At 57.9% G+C, this 24,715-nt stretch overlaps 4 protein-coding genes and 1 non-coding gene across 16 annotated transcripts; 4 read left to right on the plus strand and 1 right to left on the minus strand.

Moving 5' to 3' along the window:
* Window positions 1–431: 431 nt before the first annotated feature.
* Window positions 432–6,729, plus strand: FBXL8 (F-box and leucine rich repeat protein 8). Its single transcript, XM_061387528.1, has 4 exons — window positions 432–513; window positions 2,046–3,073; window positions 4,599–4,768; window positions 5,362–6,729. The coding sequence occupies exons 2-4, from the start codon at window positions 2,588–2,590 to the stop codon at window positions 6,332–6,334; spliced, it is 1,629 nt and encodes a 542-aa protein (XP_061243512.1). The 5' UTR covers window positions 432–513; window positions 2,046–2,587; the 3' UTR covers window positions 6,335–6,729.
* On the plus strand, window positions 1,208–1,280 carry TRNAK-UUU (transfer RNA lysine (anticodon UUU)). Its single transcript has one exon. It is a non-coding gene; the product is annotated as a tRNA-Lys (tRNA).
* Window positions 6,730–6,823: 94 nt separating the features above from the next.
* HSF4 (heat shock transcription factor 4) lies at window positions 6,824–11,984 on the plus strand. 8 transcript variants are annotated; one of them, XM_061387537.1, is made up of 13 exons: window positions 6,824–7,407; window positions 8,049–8,157; window positions 8,247–8,374; window positions 8,467–8,591; window positions 8,862–8,937; window positions 9,064–9,128; window positions 9,631–9,727; window positions 9,955–10,108; window positions 10,335–10,458; window positions 10,955–11,060; window positions 11,159–11,224; window positions 11,361–11,430; window positions 11,669–11,984. In XM_061387537.1, the coding sequence occupies exons 1-13, from the start codon at window positions 7,285–7,287 to the stop codon at window positions 11,818–11,820; spliced, it is 1,395 nt and encodes a 464-aa protein (XP_061243521.1). In that variant the 5' UTR covers window positions 6,824–7,284; the 3' UTR covers window positions 11,821–11,984. The 8 variants fall into 8 exon arrangements, with proteins under 8 accessions (XP_061243521.1, XP_061243513.1, XP_061243514.1 ...); XM_061387529.1 differs by having other exon boundaries at window positions 9,981–10,108; window positions 10,231–10,458; window positions 11,289–11,430; XM_061387530.1 differs by having other exon boundaries at window positions 9,981–10,108; window positions 10,231–10,458; window positions 11,316–11,430.
* A 502-nt stretch (window positions 11,985–12,486) lies between these two features.
* On the plus strand, window positions 12,487–16,160 carry NOL3 (nucleolar protein 3). 2 transcript variants are annotated; one of them, XM_061387561.1, is made up of 4 exons: window positions 12,487–12,721; window positions 15,172–15,474; window positions 15,625–15,924; window positions 16,021–16,160. In XM_061387561.1, exons 2-4 carry the CDS (start codon window positions 15,180–15,182, stop codon window positions 16,026–16,028), a joined length of 603 nt encoding a protein of 200 aa, XP_061243545.1. In that variant the 5' UTR covers window positions 12,487–12,721; window positions 15,172–15,179; the 3' UTR covers window positions 16,029–16,160. The 2 variants fall into 2 exon arrangements, with proteins under 2 accessions (XP_061243545.1, XP_061243546.1); XM_061387562.1 differs by lacking the exon at window positions 12,487–12,721 and adding an exon at window positions 12,730–13,072.
* Window positions 16,161–16,502: 342 nt separating this feature from the next.
* Window positions 16,503–24,660, minus strand: MATCAP1 (microtubule associated tyrosine carboxypeptidase 1). Of its 4 annotated transcripts, XM_061387552.1 has the most exons (8): window positions 23,622–24,189; window positions 21,579–21,708; window positions 20,818–21,443; window positions 20,592–20,735; window positions 20,177–20,309; window positions 18,979–19,284; window positions 18,777–18,874; window positions 16,503–17,774 (listed from the first exon to the last, which is right to left on the minus strand). In XM_061387552.1, the coding sequence occupies exons 3-8, from the start codon at window positions 21,385–21,387 to the stop codon at window positions 17,610–17,612; spliced, it is 1,416 nt and encodes a 471-aa protein (XP_061243536.1). In that variant the 5' UTR covers window positions 21,388–21,443; window positions 21,579–21,708; window positions 23,622–24,189; the 3' UTR covers window positions 16,503–17,609. The 4 variants fall into 4 exon arrangements, with proteins under 4 accessions (XP_061243536.1, XP_061243535.1, XP_061243537.1 ...); XM_061387551.1 differs by lacking the exons at window positions 21,579–21,708; window positions 23,622–24,189 and adding an exon at window positions 24,247–24,660; XM_061387553.1 differs by lacking the exon at window positions 21,579–21,708 and having other exon boundaries at window positions 23,896–24,189.
* Window positions 24,661–24,715: the final 55 nt, after the last annotated feature.

The raw sequence follows: 24,715 nt of genomic DNA on the forward strand, positions 1-24,715 counted from the left end.
GATGGAGGAGCCTGGTAGGCTGCAGTCCATGGGGTCTCGAAGAGTCAGACACGACTGAGCGACTTTCACTTTTCAATTTCATGCATTGGAGAAGGAAATGGCAACCCACTCCAGCATTCTTGCCTGGAGAATCCCAAGGACAGAGGAGCCTGGTGGGCTGCCTTCTATGGGGTCGCACAGAGTCGAACACAACAGCAGCAGGGATCTCAGAGCCCCCACTTAGGTTTATCCTCCAGCATTCCTGCTGTACCTCCTGGCTTCACTTCAAAGGACACCTGTAGTTTGCTCCTGCCCAGATTCTCTACCCCAGTCCTGACTGACCTCTGGGGACTTCCCTCTACCCTTTTCTCAATCCACAGGCCTGTTGGAAGGACCAACCTCGCCCCTGACGTCCAGCCTAGCCAATCTGCATCTTCCATTCACCTTCCTGAAATGGTTTGTTCTGAGTTGGGCATAGGATTCATATTGGACCTATCAGAATCAACCTGCAATTTGGGCTTCCCTGTTGGCTCAGTGAGTAAAGTGTCTGCCTTCAATGCAGGAGACCTGGGTTCAATCCCTGAGTTGGGAAGATCCCCTGGAGAAGGAAATGGTAACCCACTCCAGTATTCATGCCTGGAGAATTCCATGGAAGGAGCCTGGTGGCTGCAGTCTATGGACTGTCAGACATGACTTAGCAACTAAACCAATAGGAAAGAGGAACAAGTTTCCCTTTCCTATCTTGAAGCTGAGCTAGAAGGAAGGGTAGGTCTCCTTTGCCATTCTCAGCCTGACTGAGAATGAAACTGGCATAGAAAGCTACAGAGCCAAGAGATGAAGAAGTGCACCCCTAACCACACCATGTCCCCGGCTCTAGCTGCATCTTGGACTTTTCTGTTATGTGAATTAAATCATTCCTTTTTAGTCTCAAGTCTTTGGAGACAGTCTCTTGTCTGATGCCATTCAAGTTGTTCTGATACAGGCTCCTTCTCTGTCCAAACACAGTCAGGGCCCTTGACATTAGCATCTCCTCTAATCTGTCTTCAACAAAATCCTAGCTCTAGATCAAGGAGCAAAATTCTCACTCAGGGAACCATGGCACTGGCCTGTCAGTGGCCTCCCAGCTATAGCACTATGAGCAACAGGTGGAGAACTGCCCTGCCTCTTCTTCAGACCTTACCTGAGGCAACATCATACCCTTTTCCTAGAAAAATGGGTTCAAGGGAATTCCCTGGTGGTCCAGTGGTTAGGACTCGGTGCTTTTACTGCCAAGGGCCTGGGTTCAATCCCTGGTCAGGGAACTAAGATCCCTCAAGCTGTGCGGTGCAGCTGGCAAATTTAAAAAATAGTAATAATAAAGGAAAAGAGAAATGGCACCCTCCACTTTCACCAGACCTGGCAGGAAGAATGATACCTGATAACCCTACCCTGAGTTTGAGCACAGGGAACATATCTTTTGACCAGCTCCCCCCATAATCTTTTGGTAGAAAACTTACTAATACTTGTGTGTTTATCCAAAACAATAGAAATTAACAAAAAATTAGCATTGTTTATTTCTCTTGGGGAAGAGGGAGATTGGGGTGGTTTTTATTTTCATTTTATTTAAATATTCTACTTTATGTGAAATAGAGATTTCTTTTGTATTAAAAAGGCATATTTGTTTTTCTTAAAAAGCAAAACAAAACAAAAACGGGGTAGATGACAAGTGGGACCAAGAGCAGTAGGGAGACAAGTGGGAAGTCCTGGGGTATTGGCCCAGAGTGGAGAAGTGGGAACCTGGCCCCAAAACATTTCCTCTTTCACATCTTCTTAGCCCCCTGACTGAAGGGTGCTGACCCCATAGGGTGGGTAAGTAAGGGCAGGACCAGACAGTCCTCTGCCCAACTGGCCAGCCTGCAGGACACTGCAAACCAAGAGGAGGGGGAATCTCTGTCATACTCTCTAGGACTGGAACAGGAGAAGTCAAACCAGCCTGATAACTGTTGAAAAGTGGCAGGGGTGGGGCGGGGTGAGGGGCGGGCCTTGCCTCGCTAAGCCCCCTTGGGAACTCTTGTGTCCCTTCACAGAAGCCCCTCCTCGGGAAGCCCCGCGCCCCACCCACCTGGAGTCCGCCTCTCTACCAGCGGGGCCCGCCGGGGTCCTGGGAACTCTTAGTTGGGCTGAGATCGTAAGGGACACGTGGGTACCGACTCAGGAAAATATGCCCCTGCCATCGGTAGCCAGCCGGCGCAGCGCTCTATTAACACTGACAGAGGATGAGATGGTTGGATGGCATCACTGACTCAGTGGACATGAGTTTGAGCAAACTCTGAGAGATGGTGAAGGACAGGGAAGCCTGGCGTGCTACAGTCCACGGGGTGGCAAAGAGTTGGACACGATTTAGCGACTGAACAATAACAGTCCAGAGTAGCTCCACTTCTGGCCGGCTAGGCGGTGACGACCTGCAGGGGTGGCCTCTCAAGGACTGAAAAGCTGCGAGTCCCAGCATCTACTCAAGTAGAGCCTCTCAGAGTTCTAGAGGGGAGCTCCCCGGCCTCCCACTAGCCCACCCTCCTGCTGGAGTTTCGCGTTTGCAACTGACTCTGACCGGCCAAGGGGTTTCTCTCGAATGTCTGTTCAGAACCAGTACCACCCCGTCCTCTCACCCACAGGGCCCTGCCGCCCCTTGAAAGCCCCTAGCTGGGACAAGGCACTCGCAGGGGCCAGCGTCGGTACCCTCACTCCAGCCTCCCACGGAAACAGCCCAATAGGCCACCACCACCACCACTTGACCCGAGCAGCCGCGGGTGAGAACCGCGCCGCGCCTGTGCTCCTGAGTCAGGACCCGCCTCGGTTCCTGCCGGCAACGGAAAGCCCACCCACCCTCTGCACTAACCTGGCCGCCTGGGCCCGGCCTGGATTCCCACGCCCGCCGGCTTCCACTGGACTCGCGCTGCTTCCGGGTGTGCGCGGAGCGCAGGGGCGGCACCCCAGTCCGAGCCGCCCCGTCCGTCCCGGCGTCCCGCCCCCCGGGTTCCCCGCGGTTCCTTCCCGCCACTGTCCTCTGCGGCCAGTCCCCAGCCTCTGGGCAAAGCCCACCCGATCCGCTGCGCAGGTAAGACACTGGCGCCTGAGGTCAAACAGCAGGCGGAACTGCCCGCGGCAAGGGACTTGGAGGACTTGCGGTTCTTACGAGACCGGAGGGCCCCAGGGTGAGAGCCGATCCTCTTTCTCCAGCGCGTAAAGGATGGAGCAACGAGGGGGCGTCCCCTTCTGGGTGGTCGAGCTCCTCTGATTCTACCTGACACTCTAAACTGGGTGCCTAGTTCAACAGTGGCGGAGGGTATCAGAAACTCCCGGGTACTCGAGACACAAATTCCAGCAGGGACCGTTAGCCTAGAAAATATGGGAAAATAGAAAATTGGCCAGTGGCGTCAAACGTTGTGTACGAAAATCTTTAAGCACCTTAAACTAAAATTGGCAGCTTCAAAAAGGACGCACAGTCTCCAACAAAGGCCGCGCTCTGATGTGGGTCTGTGGAATTCCAGTTGAGCCTAAACCGCCCAACGGGTGCCTGGGCTGCTCGGGGTTCAGGATCGGAATTTGAATCCAGGGTCCCTCAGGCCCCCATAACCCCAAGATTTTCTCCGCCTCGCTGGCCTCTCATTGGAAGAACCCAAGTTGTCTCCCCCAGTGAAGTGGGGGAAGGAGCCTCTCTTCTCCTCGCGTATTCAGCTACGCCCGACCCGCACCTCTGCTTCCTGATTGGCTCCTGGTCCCTGTCAATTAAAAGTTTTCCTTAATGTTCCCGCCCTATTAACCCTGCCGTCACTCTCTAGTGACGGGTGGGGTTAGGACCAGGTTTCTCAACTTGGGACCTGTGGCATACACCTGCACTTGTTGAAATTCATATTCCTGGACCCTACTGTTTGAGGAGAGCTTGATTTAGTAGGTGGGGCCATGAAATCTGTAAGGTAAACAAATGTCCGGGTGATTCTGCTGCCCAGAGCCCTTTTAGAAGCCATTTCAATGGCCCTTGGTGTTTGGGCTCCATCGTTCCCTAAGTACTCAGGGTCTAAGTTGGGAGGCAAGCAGTTCAGTGACCTCTATAAGACTAGTCCGGGCTCTCTGGCCGCCGTGATGGTGCGGTAGAGGGAGACTGGGGCGAGGGATTGAGGAAGACGTGGTGGTCTGGAGTCAGGGCCTGGGCAATGGCCCTCCAACTTCCTCAGAGACTTTGGTGACTAGGAGAAAGATCTGACAGCATCGTCCCAAATCCAGGTATTTGGCTTTATCAACCTGGTGCACGGGTTGTGGTGAGTTCCTTCTAATAGAGTATTATAAAACGTGGATTCGTTCAACAAGTGAGAACATAGTTTAAAGGAAGAATCAGAAATGCTCGGCATCCCAGGCAGATTTCACGGGTCTGAGATCTGTGTACAGAGTTCCAGGCTTGGTTTAATAGCTTGGTTAAATGCTCTGCTGTCACAGTCTTGAAATCCTCGATAATATTTTAAACAGAGAGACCCACGTTTTCATTTTGCACTGGGCTCTGCAAATTTACATAGCGGATCCTGGGCCCCAAGCATTTCTACACATATGCTCCAAGTGTTCCCCTGAACACTGTGGCCTTCCTGCAGGGGGGCCCCCACCTGGCCATGGCCGAGCCTGGAGAACAGCTGCCGGAGGAGGTGCTGGCGCTCATCTTCCGCCACCTGCCCCTGCCCGACCGCGCTGCTGCAGCGAGGGTCTGCAGAGCTTGGGCTGCCGCTGCCACCTGCAGCGCTGTGTGGCACGACACGAGCATCAGGTGAGCAGGCTCTCCCCCCTCCCACCTTCTCCCAGTATTGGTAGAGTCAGAGGTTGGGGCGATGCAGTGACTCTTCTCCGTATTAAAAAGCGTCATTTCTAACATTGGCCACCTACTGTGTACCAACCATTGTTCTAAGGGCCTTACGTATACCAATCTTTCTAATCCTCACAAACACTTTATGTGATGGACGGATAGTAAGTATTATTATCTCCATCGCACAGATAAAAAATTGAGACAGATTTAATTACTTCCTCACTCAGCTGAGAAGTGACAGGCAGAATGTGAATGCGGCAGCTCACAGGCCCCGCCCCGCCTCCTGAAGACCAATGAGAAAGGCCATTTTCTAAAATATCCTGGCTTTCTCAGGCACGGTTTCAACTGGCGGCAGATGCGTCTGAAGGAAGGGACAGGGTTCCCTCGTAGCATCCCTAGGAGCGACCAGGCACGGTGGGACCAAGGAGGTGTGTGGGTAGGAGGCAGGAAGTGGGGATGGTAACCGGAACCCAGAGAGAGGGGTGGGTTAGAGTCCTCTCGCCAGGTCGCAGGGACTTGGCCGGCCGACGCCTTTTCTCCACCACTCTACCTCCAAGTTGCGACTGTGAGCTGGAAGGCATGCTGCCGCCGTATCTGTCCACCTGCCTGGACCACGTTCAGAATCTATGGCTGGAATTTGAGCCGTCGAGGAAGTCGAGTCGCAGGGCGGCCACGGACTTACTGACTGCACTGACGGGCCGTACCCCTGGGCTGCGAGGCCTGTGCCTGGAATGCCGCGGAGAAAAGCCGCTCTTCGACGCCGGCCGCGACGTCCTGGACGCGGTGCACGCCCTCTGTGGGGCGGCCAGCGCGCTGCGCCACCTCGACCTGCGGCGCCTGCCCTTCTCACTGGACGACGCGCTAGTGCTGCAGGTGGCACACGGTTGTCCGGAGCTCCGCAGCCTTTTTCTAGATAACAGAACGCTGGTGGGCAGCGTGGGGCCGGGCTCCGTGCTCGAGCTACTAGAGGCCTGCCCCTGCCTGCGCGCCCTTGGCTTGCACCTGGCCAGCCTGTCGCGCACCGCGCTTGAGGCACTGGCGGCGCCAGAGCGCGCGCCTTTCGAGCTCCTCGCCCTGCGGTGCGCGTGTCCGGAAGACGCACGCGCGCCCCCCCTGCCTGATGAAGCCTGGGCCGCGTTGAGCCTCCGCCACCCGGGACTGCAGGTAGAGCTGGAGCTAGAGCCGGTGCTGCCTGCAGAGAGCGTGACGCGCGTCTTGCAGCCAGCCGTACCCGTGGCTACGCTGCGCCTCAGCCTCTCTGGGGACACCGTAGGTCCAGTGCGCTTCGCGGCGCGCCACTACGCCGCAACATTGCGCGCGCTTGAGGTGCGCGCCGCAGCCTCGGCCGAGCTGGATGCCGCACTGGAGGAGCTGGCAGCGCGCTGCGCGGGCCTGCGCGAGGTGCACTGCTTCTGCGTGGTGCGGCCTTCCGTGCTGCACGCCTTCCGCGCGCGCTGCCCGCGCCTGCGCAGCTACACGCTCAAGCTAACGCGGGAGCCGCATCCCTGGCGGCCCACGCTTGTGGCGTGATGGGACAAACGCTCTTTCCGCTCCCTGCGGACGTGTGTCCTCTGAAATGCTGCGTGGGTTTGCCCAGGGGCGGGCCAGCTGTTCGCCCTCTTCTTTGGGACTCTTGCCTCTTGTCCCTCTCGAGGATTGGAGCCTATGTATGGAGTGGCGTCGGTACCGGTCCAGGGCGCCCTGAGTCCATTCATTGCTTTCAACATCTGCAGACACCCACTGTCCCCACAGTACAGGGATCACCCTCCTCCAATCCCAGTCCTCTGCAAACATGTCGCTAGCTCGGCGGTCCTGGCGTGGGGGGAGGGAGGGCACTGGCTCAAGTTGTGCCTCAGGGGGATGTGTGTTAGTGCCTCTGGAGTGAGTGTGAAATAAATCAAGCATTATCTCTGCGTCCTGTGAAAGGCCGGGTCTGCTCTGAACTGACAGAGGCTGGAAGAAGGGTAGGGAGGGTTTGAGACCTCAAGGTCCATTTCTACCGGTGCGGCTGCATCGATCAGGGTTGGGGTCCTGACATCTTCGGAATGACAGCGTCCCAAGTTCCGCGGGAGGGTATCTGCTTCTCCTCCCCACCGTCGCTGCTCCTATCTGCCACTCTCCCCGAGGCTTGGCTGTGCCCATTCCATCGCTTTCCCAGCCTACATCAGGCTGTGTACGCTCGATTTCTCCCGAAGAACACAGGAGCAAACAGCGGGCCTGAGAAGGGTGCGACTCAAACTCAGGTCTCCCTCCCTCCTGCACCCTGCCCCCACGCACATCCGATCCCATACTGCCCTTTCGGTCCGCTGGTGTTGTGGCCGCGGCCAGAGCCCCGCCCCGCCGGTTCGCACGTGGCCCCCGCCTGACCCGGCGCCGGGAGGCGGAGTAGGGCGGGGCGGGCGGCAAACGCAGCACTTTCCGCGGCTTTGACAAGCCCGCGGCGGCCGGGCCCGAGCGCTTAGCGGGGCCGAGACTGCGCCATGCAGGAAGCGCCGGCCGCGCTGCCCACGGAGCCGGGCCCCAGCCCAGTGCCTGCCTTCCTCGGCAAGCTATGGGCGCTGGTGGGCGACCCGGGCACCGACCACCTGATCCGCTGGAGCCCGGTGAGGGCTGGGGCCCCTCGACTTCCTCAGTGGTCCCCGGGATTCCTCCACGTCAGTGAACGTCCACGCTCATCAACCCCTGCCTGGGACGGGGTTGTGGGTCCCTTGATTCAGCCGTCTAGGGTAGGCGACGGCTTGGGCGGGGGTTGTGGTATTGGAGATGGAGGTGAGGCGACTTCCTTCGGGCAGAGGAAAGGGTAGGAGCCTTCTGAAGGAGACCCAGCACCCGAAGGATCTTCGAGGTCTTCTAGTTCCCACCCTATCCCATCAGACAGATGGGAAAACAGAGACCAGGAGAAGGGAAGGGCTGGGTCTGATTCTAACTCAGAGTCACAACGCGGGTCGGGGAGCCATCCGGGTCTGGAACCCAAGTCTGGCCTCTGCGCCTCCTCCTAGAGAACCGAGTAGGGAGTCTGGGTGGGCTGGGGTAGAGGTTCATTGTGGTCGCCCCGGGATAGGCCTTAGAGCTGGTTCCGGCCCGGCCTCGTCCCACGTCCCCATGAATGACAGTCTCGGTCTCCAGAGTGAGTGTGAGTTTGTGTGCGCGCGCCAGACCACTGGCTTGGCCGTGGGCGGGCACTGCTCACCGTGTCGTCTGGTCTCCGCCCGCACCGTGAGTGGGCGGGCGGTGCTCTCCTCAGAGCGGCACCAGCTTCCTCGTGAGCGACCAGAGCCGCTTCGCCAAGGAGGTGCTGCCCCAATACTTCAAGCACAGCAACATGGCAAGCTTCGTGCGGCAACTCAATATGTGTGAGTCCCTAGGGCCTAGTGGGAATCGAGCGTGGGTGACTTGGTTCGCGGGGACTTAGCAACTTACGCTCCCGCGCCCCGCTCCCTAGACGGTTTTCGGAAGGTGGTGAGCATCGAGCAGGGTGGCCTGCTGAGACCCGAACGGGATCACGTCGAGTTCCAGCATCCGAGCTTCGTACGCGGCCGAGAGCAACTGCTGGAACGCGTGCGCCGCAAGGTTAGGGGCGGCCAGCAGTGACCAGCGAACCTGGGTGGAAGTGGGACAGCTATTTCGTGCGACCCTTACCTGAGAGAGCCTCCCACCTGCAGGTGCCCGCGCTGCGCGGCGACGACGGCCGCTGGCGCCCCGAGGACCTGGGCCGGCTGCTGGGAGAGGTGCAGGCTTTTCGGGGAGTGCAGGAGAGCACCGAGGCGCGGCTGCGGGAACTCAGGCAGTGCGGGGGGAGGGGGCGGAGGAGGTTGGGGAGGGAGAAGGGGGGCTCTGGGCGCGAGGACACTGGCTTCTAGACGGTTCTGGGCAGCTCCTTCCTCTCTTGTGCCTCGGTGCCTCCTCCAAGACCAGTGGGCCGAGCTGTGGCAGTCTCTTGACTATGGATGGACGATCATCCGAGTGGGCGCGGGCGCGGGCCTGCCATTCTGGGGGTCGGGGTGGTGACCCCGCGAACTCTCAGATGCCTCAGCACCCTCCCACGCCTTTTCCCCAGGCAGAACGAGATCCTGTGGAGGGAGGTGGTCACCCTGCGGCAGAGCCACGGTCAACAGCATCGGGTCATCGGCAAGGTGTTCCTCTGCCCCGACCCCACTCCTGAACGTATCCCCCCAACGCCCAGCCCTGGAAGCCCCCTGGAAGTGTCTTGTTAGAGTGAGGGGCAAGGCCCCAAAGATGAGTTAACCCTTTGTTTTCAGCTGATCCAGTGCCTCTTTGGGCCACTTCAGGCTGGGTCTGGCAGCGCAGGAGCTAAGAGGAAGCTGTGAGTGAGAACCCCAGAGACGCCCCCACCCCCTGCCAGAGCCCTGGCAGGACTCCTTCTCCTTCAGAAACCCCTTCACCTGCCTTTCCCCCTGCACTACCGTCTTCCTCACCCCATCGCCATCTCCCCAAAAGCCCCATTCCAGGGCTTCCCCCTACCCCTAATTCTACCACCAAAACCCTGACTCTCAGACCCCTCACTTCCAGGACCTTAACCCTGTATTTCCACCCCATGATCCCCTTCCCCCTCACCCCAAAGCATCCCAAGAGCAGAGGGTCTGGGGCCCAAACCAGGCTTCCTCCCTCCCCTCTGCCCCCAAAGGGCCCCCATCTCTGTGGGGGGAGCCCCTTCTGCCTCCAGCATGTGACTGATGCCCTGGCAACAGGCCTCAGCTCTGCTGACGTGGCTGCTGGGGCCTGTGGGAGGGCAGTGGTGCAGGCTGAGGGGCCTGGGAGATGAACCTGCCCAGCCCCCTGCCTGTGCCCCTGGCCACCTTGCACAGGTCGCTGATGCTGGATGAGGGGTGCCCATCGCCAGCCAAATTCAACACCTGCCCCTTACCTGGTGCCCTCCTGCAGGACCCCTACTTTATCCAGTCGGTAGGTTTTTGCTTCTCCTCTCATCTCTCCATAGAGAGCCTGTTCCCTTTCCCCATTCCCCTAAAAGAACAGATTTTTTAAAAAAAGAAATAGAAGAGAAGATAGAGCCTAGCCTCCCTCCCACCAGACCCCGCGTGGACCAAGCCTCCCCCCTCAAGCCTTCCCCCTTAGGTCTTGCCCATGTGGTACCAGTCAGGCTCCGGCTCACCCTATGACTTTAGGTGAAGGGCTCAACCTCGTCTTCTACTTACAGCCCCTCCCGGAGACCACGCTGGGCCTCAGCAGCCCTCACAGGGCCAGGGGCCCCATCATCTCCGACCTCCCGGAAGACTCTCCTTCCCCTGAAGGAACCAGGCTTTCCCCCTCCAGTGGTGGCAGGAGGTAAGAGGGACAGGGGTTGCCCTCTGGGGAGCTGTGGGGGGTGGGCCTGGCAGCCCAGATGGCTGTGGGGATAGGGGGAGAGGTCAGCGCCAGGGTCTGGTTGAAGCTTTTCTCTGGTGCAGGGAGAAGGGCCTGGCACTGCTCAAAGAAGAGCCAGCCAGCCCAGGGGGGGAAGGCGAGGCCGGGCTGGCCCTGGCCCCAAACGAGTGTGACTTCTGCGTGACAGCACCCCCACCGCTGCCTGTGGCTGTGGTGCAGGCCATCCTGGAGGGGAAGGGGAGCTTCAGCCCTGAGGGGCCCAGGAATGTCCAACAGCCTGAACCAAGAGGCCCCAGGGAGGTTCCCGACAGGTGAGCAGAAAGCCCATTTGTGATTATAAACCCCATGGGCCACTTTTGCAGCTAGACCGGCACTAGCTAGTCCTGAAACTTCCCAGCCTTGTCTGCCCCAGGGTGGCTGAGGAGGCAGCCATGATCTGACCTGATTTTGCAGAGTTGCTCTAAGGAGCACCAGCTTCAGAGGCCCCTGGAAAGTGGAAACTTCTCAGTGGCAGGGCTGAGGAGTCTGCATTTTAAATGCCACCACTGGGGTGATTGTAAAGATTGTAAAGTACATAACAGTTTAGGACCCACTGGTACTGATAACTGCCTGGGTGGGGGCAGGCACACGACCCAAACCTCAGGCCAAAGGTAGGAGGCAGAAGGTGCTTTCTCTGTGCTCTTCTGTGTGTGTGGGTTGGGAGGTCCTCTTCTAACACTCTAGATGTTGTCAGATTAGATCCTGATGTATCCAGGTTCCTTGGAAACCTAAAGCAAGGAGTGGCCAACAGCAGTTCTCTGTGCACAGGGGCCCTCTGGACCTGGAGAGGGGAGGCCGGAGCCCAGACAGTCTGCTGCCTCCAATGCTGCTTCGGGCCCCCCCTGAAAGTGTGGAGCCCGCAGGGCCGCTGGATGTGAGTACACGTTCAGTGAGGCAGGGGCACAGGGCTCGGTGGGCTCCAGCTGTTTGGGCACCCTGGGGAGGACACCGTTGACCCAGAGCTCCCCTCAGGTGCTGGGCTCCAGCCTCCAAGGGCGGGAATGGACTCTGATGGACTTAGACATGGAGCTGTCCCTGGTAAGATGGGGGTGGGGAGGGTGGTGGGGGTGGGTGCTGAGAGTTGCTCAGCCAAGCCCTTTAGTCCACCACTGTTCTCCCTCTGCCAAAGCCCCAGCTCCCTTCCCCAGCTGCTTCCTGGGGTTCTCTTCTGCAGTTGCAGCCCTTGGTTCCAGAGAAGGGTGAGACTGAGCTGGCGGTTAAGGGGTTAAATTCTCCAGGCCCAGGTAATATATGTGGTGACTCAGGGACCTGGGGGACACCCTGAGGGGCCTGAGGTGTCACGATTGGGTGGGCTGGGCAGTCGATGTTTTGGAGGGAAATCTCCCAGGCTGGGAGAGAGGGGGAGGTTGAGAGTGGATCTTTCATCGCAACTGACCAGAGGGCAAGGCGAGTGAAGCTCTCCTTCCCCGAAGAAAGGAGATGACCGTCTCTCCCTGCTGAGTACAGCCCCGCTTCTCCTAGGAAAGGACTCCACACTCGGGGCACCACTCCTGCTGGACATCCCAGCGGCTTTAGGAGGCCCAGCCCTCAGCCTGCCCGGAGCTTTAACCATTTACAGCAGCCCTGAGAGCCGGGCCTCCTACCTGGGCGCGGGAGACAACCCCTCACCCTGAAACCCCCTCCATTCCGAAGCCAGCCCTGCTGAGGGGCTGGCCGGCAGTAGCACGCCCTGCTCGGCTTCCTTGAGCCCCCTGGTGGACGCTGAGTGAAGCCCCACTTACTTGGCAGCCCCTCTCCATTCCCGAGTCCTGCATAAAACCGCAATTTTTTTTCTGTTTCTGGTCTCTGTTTCCTCTACCGACCAGGGAGCACAGAAGTCATGGGTGGGGGGCGCCTTTGCCTTCATAGAAACGTCCAGATCCCAGGGCTTTAATGTTAATCGAGGAACCCTTGGAGAGCGGAGGTGCCTCCGAGGCCGAGCTCTCCTGCTTAGGCCCCATCCTCCGGGTGCGAATCCAGGGCTGGCGCATGGCCACTATGACCTCCGGGAATCGGGGGCTTTTAGGGGTCACACCCAGAACCGCAGTGCACCCGCTCTGTGATCTTGAGTAAGCTGGGCTCCTTCTCTGAGCCTTCTCTGTGCAGGCAAAGAGAATGGGTGTAAAACGCATGGGAATTGCTGGGGTACTTGGGTCCGCGGGCTTAACGGTCCCCACCCTGACTCCTCCGGCGCGCCCGGGGTGATGAGGGAAAACGCAGCCAGGCGGTACTCGACCTCTGCGGGCGGCCTCCCTGCGTCCCGAGAAGAACGGCCCCCTCTCCCCACCCCCTCCCGGTTCCCGGCAGCCCTGGCCGCCCCGCCCCCGCCGCAGCTGCTGCTCCCATCCCCACCCTGCCTGGCCCTTTCTGCCTCGTCATCTCCTGCCCTGCTGAGGCTCGACCCGTGAGTGGGGCCGCCAGGAGCGCAGGGACCGGGAGCCCCACCGAACTCCTCCCCCTCCGGCTGGGGGAGGGAAGAGAAACTGAGTTTGGGCGAAATCCGCGCCCGATCACCACCAGCAGCCGTGCGCGAAGGTCTGTGAGCCCCGCCCCTCTCCTCCCCTCTCCTTCCTTCCCCTCCCTTCCGCAGGACTCTTATCTCTGGGGCTGGGTGTAGGGATGGATGTTGAGTTCGCAGGTGCGCGACGTCTTCCGCGGTGGCCCACCACCTTCGCTCCTTAGCCAAAGAACGCGCAGGGAGCGAGGTGGGGAGGGCGGCAGAGACCCTTGACCACGCGTGCTAACTGGAGCCGCCAGGTCCTCTGGGAAGAATCTGGGCTGTGACCATTGAAGGACATAATTTCGATATTCTGAGCATTAAATCTCAGAGGATCCAGACTAGCTGGGGTCTCTGCTCTCCAGACAGGACAAAAGGCAGGACTTGAGGTAACTAGAGGAGGAAGCTAACATGAAAATAATTTGGGGAGGAGGGAGAAAAAAGGAGGGGCCAACCTAGTATGTCCCCTCCCTCTCTGCACCTGTGGACAGTGGGTTCTGCCCTCCCTCCCTTCCTGCACTTTTGACCGGGGGTGGGGGGGGGGAACAGAGTTTGGAAACCTCAAGTAAGAGGGCAGAGGATCCATGGTACACAGCCCAGTGATGTCAGCCTAGTGAGGGTGTATGATGTTCACTGGGATACAGAGGAGAAGGAACGTATCTGCCTCTGGGACACTCCGGCATTGGGGTAAACGAGGAGACATTTGAGTCTTGAAAGATGGGCCCATCTTTCAAGGGAGGAAGAAAGGGGATTCCAGGCCCAGGGAAGAGTGTCTACAAAGTTTGGGAAGTGCCGGTACTGAATGGTTGAGGGAAGTGGGGGAAAGCCTGCTATCTAGGGGCTGGGAAGTGAATAGATAGTCTGGATTCTCTCTGGTGGTCCCACGAGGGTTAGGGGACAGGTTGTTATGGTTGGCATTCTGCTTGGCCAGACACCTCATAGTTCAGGCTGGAGCAAGTCAGACTCCAGTTCTGCCACTTGGTCTCTCTGAGCCTGTCTCCTCATCTGTAAAATGGGCACAATAATCCTACCCTAGAGAGTTGTCAAAGTCACTGTTCTGTAGGGTGATGGACAGGAGTGAGAGGTGCTGGGAGAGACTGTTACAGGAGATGAGGGGTGGAGGGAGATGCCAATTCTCTCTGAGATGTCAGGGGAGGAGCAGCATTTGTCACAGATGGGACATGAAGGGAAAGGGAACGGCAAAGGGTCTCTGCTCATGGCCTGAGGGAAGGGCTGACACCTCAGTATGGCTAGGAGGGGTGCAATGACTAGGGAGGCATAGCATGACACCAGGCAGTGAGAGAGATGGGGGTTAAGACCAAATCCTCTCTCCCAGACCTAGAGCCAAGTAAGGAGGTAAAGGGGGGACCCCAAAGAGAGGATGAAATCCTTGGACAAAGCCAAGGCCAAGGGAGATGGACTGAGAAAGGGAGTGGCCCAGGGCCTGACCTAATTGCCCCTTAATGCCAGGGACCTTGCTGCCTGGGTCAGGCGACCCAAGAGGAGATGGGCCATTGTCCTTGGCTGTTGATAAGTGAACAAAGCAGATTAATTTCTGCCCAAGGCCTGCTGTTGGGGTGGTGACAGCCTCTCAAAATGGGAGGATCCACTGAGGAAAACGGTGAACGTTTGACATTTGCTGGTAGCTTTTATGAGTTGAGTCCTGGATGCTTGAAGATGATGGCTGTGAATCATTCCCAGGGCAGCAGGGAGACAGTTTGGTCTCAGGTGATGTCAGAAGATCTTGGTCAGAGCTAAGACTCAAGAGGACTCAGGTATCTCTACTCAGGTATTAGGGAACCAGAAGAGGCCAGGAAACCACATTGGGGTTCCAACATGGTGGTGGTATCAGTGAGGGGGTGCAGAGGCAGGGGCCTGTCCTGGAAGGATGGACCTCAGGGTCAGGATAAGGGTCTGGACTTCCTCCAGTAGGTGAGAGGAGCAGGAAGACTCTCAGCACTGGGATCTGGGAGGGGAGATATGGAGCTTTGCAGGGTCTAGGCTGGAAGTGAGACTAGACTCAGTGGTGGAGTTGACAGAAGTATTCAGCAGATAGACTGGAAAGGAACTTGATTGCAGGCTGGGTGTGGTTTATCAGGACTAGCTGTACCTTGGGGAAGCAGGTTAGGAAAGAGAAGTTAGGTTGGATAAACTAGGTCTGAATCTATCGCGGTGTCTAAGGTGGCAGGGGCTCAGGAGGAAGGACCTGCTTGGGGAGAGCAGTCAGAGTAGATGAGGGTCCTGGGGTAGCTAGGGGAGGAGAGGAGTGCCACAGTTAACATTTAGGGACCGAAGGTGAAGCCCGAGGCAGAGATAAGATAGAAAAGGTCAGGGAGGCAGGATCGGTGCTGCGCTGCGGGGCTGACAGACCGCAGAGATCCAGGTGAACTTAGACCCCAGCCACGGATGTTCATTGGGGCCCCGGGAGAGAGTCAGAAGCAGGGGAGCTCCCGCCCCCACTACCTTTCGCCCCTCACCTCCGATGCAGCCCCTACCATGGGCAACACCCAGGAAAGGCCATCAGAGACTATCGACCGCGAGCGGAAACGCCTGGTAGAGACGCTGCAGGCGGACTCGGGGCTGCTGCTGGATGCGCTGCTGGCACGGGGCGTGCTCACCGGGCCCGAGTACGAGGCGCTAGACGCGCTGCCTGACGCCGAACGCAGGGTGCGCCGCCTGTTGCTGCTGGTGCAGAGCAAGGGCGAGGCTGCCTGCCAGGAGCTGCTGAGCTGCGCCCAGCGAACTGTGCGGGCGCCGGACCCCACCTGGGACTGGCAGCACGTGGGGACCGGTGAGAGCCTGCGGGGGAGGCGGACCCTAGGTCAGAGGAGGGGGCGTGGCATGGGGGCTTCGATCCATGGTCTTCCCCAAAGACTTGCAAATGTGCAGAGGAAACCACCGAGGATAAACTGAGCCTGAGACACTCCTACCTCCGCCGTAGGCTACCGGGAACGAAGCTATGACCCTCCATGCCCAGGCCACTGGACTCCCGGGGCTGCTGACTCAGGAACCACGTGCCCCTGGCTGCCCAGAGCTCCAGAATCCGACGAGGCCCGGGGTCCTGAGGACTCCGAGGCAGCACAATCCGGAACCCTCGAAGAAGCTGAGCCAGAGCTGGAAGCCGAGACCTCTGAAGGGGCTGAACCGGAGTTGGACCCCCAAATGGATCCGGAACCGGAGCCAGAGGCGGAGCCAGAGCCAGAGCCAGAGCCTGACTTCGAGGCTGGAGACGAGTCTGAAGGTGTGAGGCTGCCCAAATCTGGCGGGAGGGCATGGCTTGGGAGGTGGAGGAGGCGGGGCTCCACCTGAATGACCAGACCCTCTCCATTATTTCTAGATTCCTGAAAGCCATAGCACCGACAGGCCGCTCTTCATCCTAGCAGCATGTGATCTGGGATCCTGCCAAAGTGGGGTCAGACGCCACCAATGTTCCATCTGGCCCAGTACCACTGAAAGTGAATAAATTCTGGAGGGTCAGCCTGGACTCTGATTGTGGCTCTTTGCCCAGGAACGAGGATGTGGATGTGTGCCTCTAAGTCCCAAAGTCTTTGGGCAGCCCTGTGCCCGTGGCACAGTCCTCAGCCCATTTCTGTCCTCAACAGTACAAGCTGTACCCCTGGAGACCCCAGACCCAGGTCCCCAGTGGGACAAGGGCCAGATTCTTGGGCCCTGCTCCATGGCCCTTTTATCATCTGGGGACATGTGTCATCACCAGCCCCACCCCAGAAAGCCCCTAGCACTGGCACAAAGGGCCAGGAAAGGGGCTTGGGAAGGGAGATTAAGAGAGGAAGTGATCGTGAGTAGATGAAGCCGACACACTTCATTATAATTGTTTTAATTGACTTTTCTCAGGACTGGGAGCTCAGTGAGGATTCTGACCAGTTAACTGGTACACAGAAGGTGCTCTACACATATTCAATGACTAAAGGAATAAGGACTTTCCAGCTGTGTGTCCAAGTTTTCGAATGGAAAAACTAAGGCCAAGGGTGGGAGCGGGGCTGGGTCAACCTCACACAGCTGAGTCTGAGGTGAAACTAGAAGCAACAATCATCTTGGCACCTCTCCTGGTTGAGGAGAGGCTCAGAACTTGGAACCACTGGGGGCCTGCCCCTCAGGCTTGATTGTGGATGCTGCCAGCCTATGCCAACCTCTGCCAGAGACCAGCTGCGAGGGTGTGAGCAAAGACAGGGACAGCAGAGGCCAGTGCAGAGGTTGAGGGCAAGGCCAGGGGAGCTCTCGGCTTGACTCACAAGGCCTGTGTATGTGTGAGGGAGGGTGGGGCTAGGAACATTCAGTGCCTTCCAGAGGAGCCCTATTCCCTCCATCGAACTTTCAGAAGCCCAGGACACACCGCACATAAATAGGGAAAACACACAACGACAATGGGAGAGGCAAAATGCTGGAAAGCACAGCCCAGCCCAGCTGGGTCTCTACTACCAGGATCCCTGCTCCTTGAGTCTGTGTGAAAGCCAGGACGGCAGGCTCAGGCAGTCACCCCAGGAGAAGGGAGATCCCCACCAGGACCCAGTGAGAGGTAGACAGCGTGAAAGCTGAAGGAGCACCAAGGGGCCAGGTGGGGGGACGAAAAGATTGGAGTACGCATACACCCAAAGCCATCTCATGCAAGAACAAGTTTCTACTCCCAACCCCTCCCCCCAATGCCCATCCATGCTCAGCTTCCCTCCTGTCCTCAGGCTCTTCCTCGGCTCAACAGACAGCTGGAGACAGGAGGGCAGACTTAGTCTGCCTGACATGCTGCTGTTGGCCCTCGGGGTCCAGGGAGGCTAGCACAAATTCTCTGCTGTTGCTGTTCCTCCCTCCTGAAATGCTTCTGCCCTCCCCAGGCCCCAAGAAACACCCAGGCTGTGGAAGCACAGAGCAGCCAGCTTCGTGTTCTGGGGGCCGATCCGGAGCCCTCAACCAGTATCAGTCAGGCAGCAGGCGGCCCAGCTCTGCCTCATCCAGCCGGTTGGTGGTCATGATGTGTTCCAACTGCTGCCGGTAGCGTGCTAAGTCCTGCATGAAGTGGGGCACCCGGGTGTTGTCCAGCACCCCGTGGGGCCGGAGGTGATCCACATCCTCATAGGAAACCTGCAGGGAGAAAGCTGGGCCTCAGTGCAGGGTCCCCTGGTTTTCAGGCAGCTGGTCCCAGCTCTCTTCCAATGGCCCATAGCCCTTTGCTCCCAGAACCTCTCCCACTCCCCTTTTGATACACTCCCAACGTTCTGTACCCTGTGGCTCCATCCTGGGTGTTTGCTCTTTCTCTCAAAACCTTCTTCTAACATCTATGTGCTACAACCCCACTCCTGTATCCAGTCCAGCTTCCCCCCTTCATCTCCAAATCTGGGTATCCAACTGCCTTCTGAACACCTTTCCCTGGATACCAGGTGTTAGACGCCTCATAGCCAGCCTTCCTGGGTGCCAGCTTATGCAGCCCGACCCTTGTCAGAGCCCCTAGGTCAGATTCCAGGGTGGGGACTTAGAATATGTCACCCTCCCACTCAGAGTGACCACTGAGTTGAAAAGATCCCACTCTCTGAAGATCTCTCCAGCTTGCCCCTTCTTCTCCAACGGCACGGCCACTGCGGGTTATGCCAGACCACCATCAATGCTGCAGAAGAGATGGGAAAGGCCTCTTCCTCTTCCCCTTGCACTCCCCTCCCTAGGCCTCTCCTTCCGTATGATACACAGAGCCTTCTAAAGCCAACATCTGTGCCACCCTTTGCTTGAAGCTCCTTGGATTCCCCACTGCTTCGGATGAAGTTCAACTTCCTCAGCTTGGCACAGATACCCAGTGCCAAGGGCTTGATCCCTGGCTGTTTCTCCAGCCTGCTTCTGCAGGCCTTCCTGACTGCTCTCCTGGCCTGGAATGCTCACTTCCTTTGCAGTGTCTACACACACACCTGTGGGCTGGAAAAAGCACCTATACTGGCTGCCGGACTGTCACGTCATCTCCTGTGCTCACTCCACCCACGCTCCCACCATGAGAGGCCTGGCACCCAGTCCTCAGTGGAGTTCCAACCAGAGGCTCAGGGAATACAGCAGTGAGGGGGAGAGCTGGCTGGGACCTCTGAAGGCCCTGTGGCCCCTCACCTTGCCCAGAGAGGTCAGCAGCGGGAAGTCGATGGTCTGGCGATGCCGCAGAATGCGCAGAATGCCATCCAGGTATACCTGGTCCTTGCTGAAGCAGCCTGTGGGCAAGGAGGGCCGTGAGCCCTAGGTCCAAAGCCCCAGCCTCACCCTCCCGCCCCAGATCAAGGCACTCCCCCGCCAACCCGCAGGGACTGGTGCCCACCAGGCAGCGAGGTGTCAGTCTGGCCGCGCTTGGCGCGCACACAGTATTCCCAGCGCACATCGGCATCCTGCACGTAGCGCGCCAGGTCCTGGAAGAGCTGACGAAAGGACATGCGTGCTGCACGATGTATCGTATAGTAGAGCAGCGCCGCGCGCCACAGGAAGGGCTGCTTGCGGAACAGCACGCTGTGCAGGCTGGCCAGGCCCTCCTCCGTGGGGTTTGCTGGCCGCAGCCCGTACTGCTGCCGGCCCTCGGCGCTGTGCCACGGCTGCCGCGCGTTGTTCACGCCCCGAAGGTAGTGGGTACCTGCAGGGACAGCAAAGAAGAGGCTGGGCTGGGCATCCAGGGGGTCTTCCTGCCTGGCCCTATCCAGGCCCTGCTCTGCCCGTCTGGACCTCTAGCTGGTGACTCACATAGCTTTATGCCCCTAAAATCAGGCTCTCACACAAGCCTCTCCACCCCACACCCATACTCACCCAACGCATCATCAAGACCATCTTTAGGTGAACTCACACCCAAGGACCCAGAGGCTCACACACATGAATCCTCCCCCATCCGTCTAGGACTATACACACACAACTCTCCCAAACTCACACTGCTTCGCCCCCCACCCTCTGCAGCCCCCTAGAGAGGCCGGGAACTCACACACCACCCAGTCCCCACACCCTTGCATGCCCATTTCATGCTAACATACTCAGCAAAAACCACCTTTTGCCCAGAGCAACATGATTCTTGACGAGGAGTGACAGATATGAAAGAATAGTAATTCGTGTCCTATGCCTGCCTTTCCAGCCTGGCCAGTCCCCTCCTAAATCCAGCTGTGTCTTCAGCCATTTCCCTTCCCAGAATCTGAACTTGCATCCACCATGGAAGGCCTGTACTGTTGGCTAGACTAGTGGGGCCCTTAGGGTTCTCCCTCTGGCCTGTCCGGGCCTCAGCAGTCTTGCCCCATGGACAAGGGAAATCAGAGAGGAAGCTGAGGGAGGAAAAGATGCCCAAAAGAAACAGGAAATAAGGGTGAGCCCAAAGAGTGGGCTGGCATGTTCTGGCGTACCTCTGTGAGCCAGAGGGAGGAGGTGGCTGCTGGTGAAGGGAAGGGGGAAAATGAGAGGGGGTGGAATTACTGGGGCCCCTCACTGCCCTGCCCCCATGTCCCAGCCCCCTCTCATCCCAGCCCACCCACCTACCACACCCTGACCTATCTCGTGCCGCAGCATGCCCTCCAACCAGTACTGGCGGGCTCCAGTCAGGTTGATGGCCAACGTTGGTCGGCTGTTCTCCACCATCATCACTGCCTGGGACAGCAGGTCCTCACTCAGCTGCACCACTACCTGCGGGTGGCAGAGACACGTGTCATGGCCACCAACCCCGGGGGCCAGTGGGGAGGTGGACCTGCTGATGCCACAGGGGAGCCAGGCCGGACACTTGGCCACGACACCCACCCTGCCCCACCTCCGCTTGGAGCCAGCTCCCACCTGACTGGGGCAGGGACGGGAGCAGGGCTGGCCTGAGGTCACTAGCTCCACCAGAACAGAGCTGGGCCTGGCACTGCCCACTGGGCAGTCTGATTGGAAGCAGGTGGAAAAGGGGCATCACTGGCAGTGTGAGCTCACCTCACCGACGCAGCCTTCCTTCTGCATGTATCTGCGCACAATGGACCAGATCTGGCACTTGGTCAGCAGCTGGCCCCCCGTTGCAGCCTCAAAGTGTTCATAGGTCCCAAACTTCTCCAGGACAGCCTCGATGATGCCAACTGCCTGCACAGAGGGCCGCAGCAGCAGGTCAAGCTGGACCGCTCAGGTGGTCCGGGCTGGGGTGAGGCGGGCAGTCTGCACTGACCTGATGAATGAACTGTCCAGAGGCCTCACAGTATTTCTCCAGCACAGCCGTGGGCATGGGTTCCTGGTACTCGAACTGTGGGTTGTAGGTGTAATGGGACTGGAAGAACTTGTCCCGCTCGCGGTCCATATTGGTTGGCCGCAGAGCCACTAACATGCAGGGGCTCTTGCTGGCACCACGGCCTGCCTCCTTTCGAGCCTTAGCGATGTGAGGCAGGGAGGCCGCGGGCCGCAGGGTGCCCCCACCTGGGTCCCGTCCCCGTCCAGGCGGGGCCCGACTCTGGGTGCTGCCCCCCCGCCGGCCAGTACTGTTCACGGTGTAGGTGCTCTCGCTGCGCCGCATGTGTCCACGGCGGCCCAAGTGCAGCTCTGAGAAGGGCTGCCTCTCCGCCCGGGGCCGCAGGGCTGAGGGGACAGACAGAGCCAGGGGCAGGGCCAGGGACTGAGGCCAGGGGAACAGCGCTGTCCCATCTCGGTCTGAGGGCCCCGGCCTATGGGCCAAGGAGGAGGGGCTGGCTGGCGGGCTGGGGGGTGCCTGCTCATACACCTGAGCACCTGAGTCCAGCACCATTCTGTCCTGGAGGGCACATCCGGCCGGGTCACTCCAGCTCCCCACACCGGCGACTTCTGCAGACACAGGAAGGATGTGGAGGCCAGCAATGAGTGGGTATGGCCTGAGGGCTAGCAGGCCCTATGCCCCCTCACCTCCACCCTAGTTAGTCCATTCCCTGGACTGGGAGAAAGCAGGAGGAAGTCTCATACATCCACGTAGATGGTGGTTCCTCAAATCCTTTTAGCTCATGAGCTTCTGATTGTAAGCCTTAAGCCCCCCACTCATGATTCTGTGCTCAGCGCCCGCCCAGACTGGGAATTTGGTACAGTGTAGCCTCAGCTGCCAGGATGAAAGGTGAGGGGGTCTCACTACCTTCTATCTGCCTTCTACCTCTGGCATTTTCTCAGTCTCACTCCGCCCCTCCCACCCAGCTGCATTCACCTCCTCCAGCCCATTGGGCCTACCTGCCCCTTGGTTATGCTAGTCCCTCCACCTGGAATGCTCTCTCCCCTCTGGGCCATCTGTTCAAATCTAAATTAGAACCAGCTCTTTGTAAGCAGAGGGAAAGCTCAGCCAATCCAAGCCAATCCCTGGGTGTCTCCTATCAGAGCCATCTTGCTGGTGGTCATCCAAGGCCAGTGTTAGGACAGTTATCCCAACTCTGTACCAGGGCTCAGTCCAACCCAGTCTCTCCCCAGAGACTGACCAAAGGCTCCATCCTCTGAACTCTCCTGTCTGCTCAGGGACATAATTCCAGCATCTCTCCTTTTTCCTACACCTCCTACATCATCAGTCTCTTCCATTCTGTCGGATTCTTCCCGTCAGTATAAACACATGCTGTTATTTCTCCATCTTAAAAAACAAAACTCTCACAAAACTCTAGCTTCACTGCATCTCCCTCCAGCTGCTTCTCAGGGTAACACAACACTCCAAGTCATCTATACTCAGTCTCTATCTAATTCCTTCTTTCCTGTTCTGTCCTAAATTTCACTTCAAGTAGGGGCTTCTGGCCCCTGCTCTCTATCAAAACTGACCTGACCAAGGTCACCAATGATCTTCATGTTGATCAGTAGAACTTGACAAAGTTAATGACTTCATCTCAGCTTGGCCACATCTTCCACTTGGTTCCCAAATACACTGGGACATAATTCTCCCATCTCACTAGCGGCTTGTTCTTGTCTTCCTTGCTGGTCATCCCTATCTTTCTGACCTCTTAACACCATAATGTGGAGACACTGCTTTGGGAAAGATCCCTGCTGTTCTCCTAACTTGCTACAAGTAATAAATCCTTCCTTACCCGCCCCTCCCCTGGAAAGAAAAAAAAAAAAAACTCTAATGTCCAGGACTTGAAAGCTTCTCTTCTCCATTTATGCTCTCTCCCTGGGTGATCTCATCCACTCTCATGATTTTAAATATGTCAGCCCAAACTTCTTCCATAAACTTCAGACTAGTGTTCTGTGTGTGTAAATTGCTCAGCTGTATCCGACTCTTTGCAACCCTATGAACTGTAGCCCACCAGGCTCCTATGTCCATGGAATTCTCCAGGCAAGAATACTAGATATGGAGTGGGTTGCCATTCCCTTCACCAGGGATTTTCCCAACCCAGGTCTCCTGCATTGCAGGCAGATTCTTTACCATCTGAAACACAGGGAAGCCCCTCAAACTGTGTTGTCAGTTCTCAATTCAACATGTTTACTTGAATGTATAACAGGCATCTCAAACTGAAAATGTCCCTGTCTGGAACACTTTCCCCTCATATAACAGCAGGGGTCACTCTCACTTTCCTCAGATTTCTGTACAAATATCTTGTTAGAAAAGCCTTCCCGACACACCCTCTATAAGACAGTAAACCTCCTCTAAACCCTCTCCACCAGAACCTCACCTTTTCCACAATATTGTCCTCCAATGCAGTCATCACCATCTGAAGTACAGTATATGTGATTATTATGTTTTCTCCTTCTAAGTGTTCACAGCTGTGTCCCCAGAACAGTTGTTCAGTAAAGGAATGAAACCGAGAGCCCTTGTCCCTCTCAGAACTGGAATCATTCCTTCCCTGCACCTGGCTTCCCCAGCTAGTTCTGATCCCCTCCCCCTCTTCGCAGCATTCTGCCTAGTGACAAGCTGCTGGATGATTTCGGGACTCAGGCTTCCTTCCCCTCAACTAACCATACACTTTTCTGGATTCCTCACTGCTCTCTAGGCCTCTTACTTGTACCAATCCTCTTTATCTCCCCTTCTTTCATTTGACCTACCTCTTTGGAATTACCAGGATACGCTTGTTTCTTTCATGTCTCAGGTCCTTTTGCCAAGAATGCCCTCCCAATGTCTCCCTGTAACAAACTCCTAACCATTCTTCAGTACTCGGTTTGGGCCTCACTTCCTCCGGGAAGCCTTCCCAGCGTCTTAGAGACTCCCAGTGCCCAAGCGGCTTCTTTACCACCCTAGGCTGTCATTGTTGGAGCTCAGGTCCGCGTCCCCCCACATCATCCCCTGAACTCCCTGAGGGCAGGGACGGGTCTCATTCACGTCCATGACCAAAGTACCCAGCACCCAGATGCAGAATGAATGAAAGATGGTTGTGGGAGGAGCCCAGACTGAAGGCGGAGTCTGGTGATATATAAGCGGGTGTGGTCTGCGCCAATAAGAAACTCCGAGAGAAGATAACATTGAAGAGGAGCCAATGGGTACTAGGAAATCGAGGAGGGGAGTGACCTACAGCCAATAAGTGGCGGGGGCTGGGGCAAAGGGCGTGCCCAATGGAGGGCGGGGCCAGTGGACAATGGAGCGGGGTTCCCAGGTAGATGAGGAGGGGTCCGGTCGAACGCCTTTTCGGCCTCGTGGGGGTGGGGGGATTACATCCGCGTGCCGCGCCCCCACCTGTTCAATCCTCTTCTCGCCGCCGCTGTTCCCGCTCCGCAACACAGGCCGCCGGCTGCCCAGCCCGCGGGAGCCGACGCTGGTGACGCACGGGCTCGGGCGCGCGCACGCTCAGACGAAAGAGCGCGGATTCGCGTCAATCTCTGCAGCCGCAAGAGCACGAGGACACGGCTTGGGGTGGGGCCAGGCAGAGCAGGGGGGAGGTGTCCGCCATCGGGTCACGCCCCTGGGTGGGGTGTTGCCTTAAGGCCGCCCCCTCTGCCTCAGTTGACTGACTTCTGGCGTAGGAGACGCTAGCTCTCTGCGGGTGCGCGCACACGTAAGGGTGTAATCCGCACACTGTGGAAGCCCGGGTACTTGGGAAAGCAGCCCACATACAGGTCTTGTACCGGAATAGGTGGGGCGCAGCCATATATCAGAACTGGAACCAGGATACCTTAGGTGTGTCACTGCACGTGGACCCCCTGCC

Source organism: Bos javanicus, chromosome 18, assembly GCF_032452875.1.
Source record: "Bos javanicus breed banteng chromosome 18, ARS-OSU_banteng_1.0, whole genome shotgun sequence".
In the NCBI taxonomy this organism is placed as follows: domain Eukaryota; kingdom Metazoa; phylum Chordata; class Mammalia; order Artiodactyla; family Bovidae; genus Bos; species Bos javanicus.

Excerpts from the sequence above, each read along its gene's own strand:
- HSF4 (XM_061387529.1), top strand. The coding sequence starts at position 7,285 with ATGCAGGAAGCGCCGGCCGCGCTGCCCACGGAGCCGGGCCCCAGCCCA. Across the intron at positions 9,728-9,980 it reads ACCCCTACTTTATCCAGTCG|CCCCTCCCGGAGACCACGCT; the intron begins GTAGGTTTTTGC and ends TTCTACTTACAG. Across the intron at positions 11,431-11,668 it reads GTTAAATTCTCCAGGCCCAG|GAAAGGACTCCACACTCGGG; the intron begins GTAATATATGTG and ends CGCTTCTCCTAG.
- MATCAP1 (XM_061387551.1), bottom strand. The coding sequence starts at position 21,387 with ATGGTGCTGGACTCAGGTGCTCAGGTGTATGAGCAGGCACCCCCCAGC. Across the intron at positions 20,310-20,591 it reads AGGAAGGCTGCGTCGGTGAG|GTAGTGGTGCAGCTGAGTGA; the intron begins GTGAGCTCACAC and ends TGCCACCCGCAG. Across the intron at positions 18,875-18,978 it reads GACTGACACCTCGCTGCCTG|GCTGCTTCAGCAAGGACCAG; the intron begins GTGGGCACCAGT and ends CCTTGCCCACAG.
- FBXL8 (XM_061387528.1), top strand. The coding sequence starts at position 2,588 with ATGTCTGTTCAGAACCAGTACCACCCCGTCCTCTCACCCACAGGGCCC. Across the intron at positions 3,074-4,598 it reads CCACCCGATCCGCTGCGCAG|GGGGGCCCCCACCTGGCCAT; the intron begins GTAAGACACTGG and ends GCCTTCCTGCAG. Across the intron at positions 4,769-5,361 it reads TGGCACGACACGAGCATCAG|TTGCGACTGTGAGCTGGAAG; the intron begins GTGAGCAGGCTC and ends TCTACCTCCAAG.
- NOL3 (XM_061387561.1), top strand. The coding sequence starts at position 15,180 with ATGGGCAACACCCAGGAAAGGCCATCAGAGACTATCGACCGCGAGCGG. Across the intron at positions 15,475-15,624 it reads CTGGCAGCACGTGGGGACCG|GCTACCGGGAACGAAGCTAT; the intron begins GTGAGAGCCTGC and ends CCTCCGCCGTAG.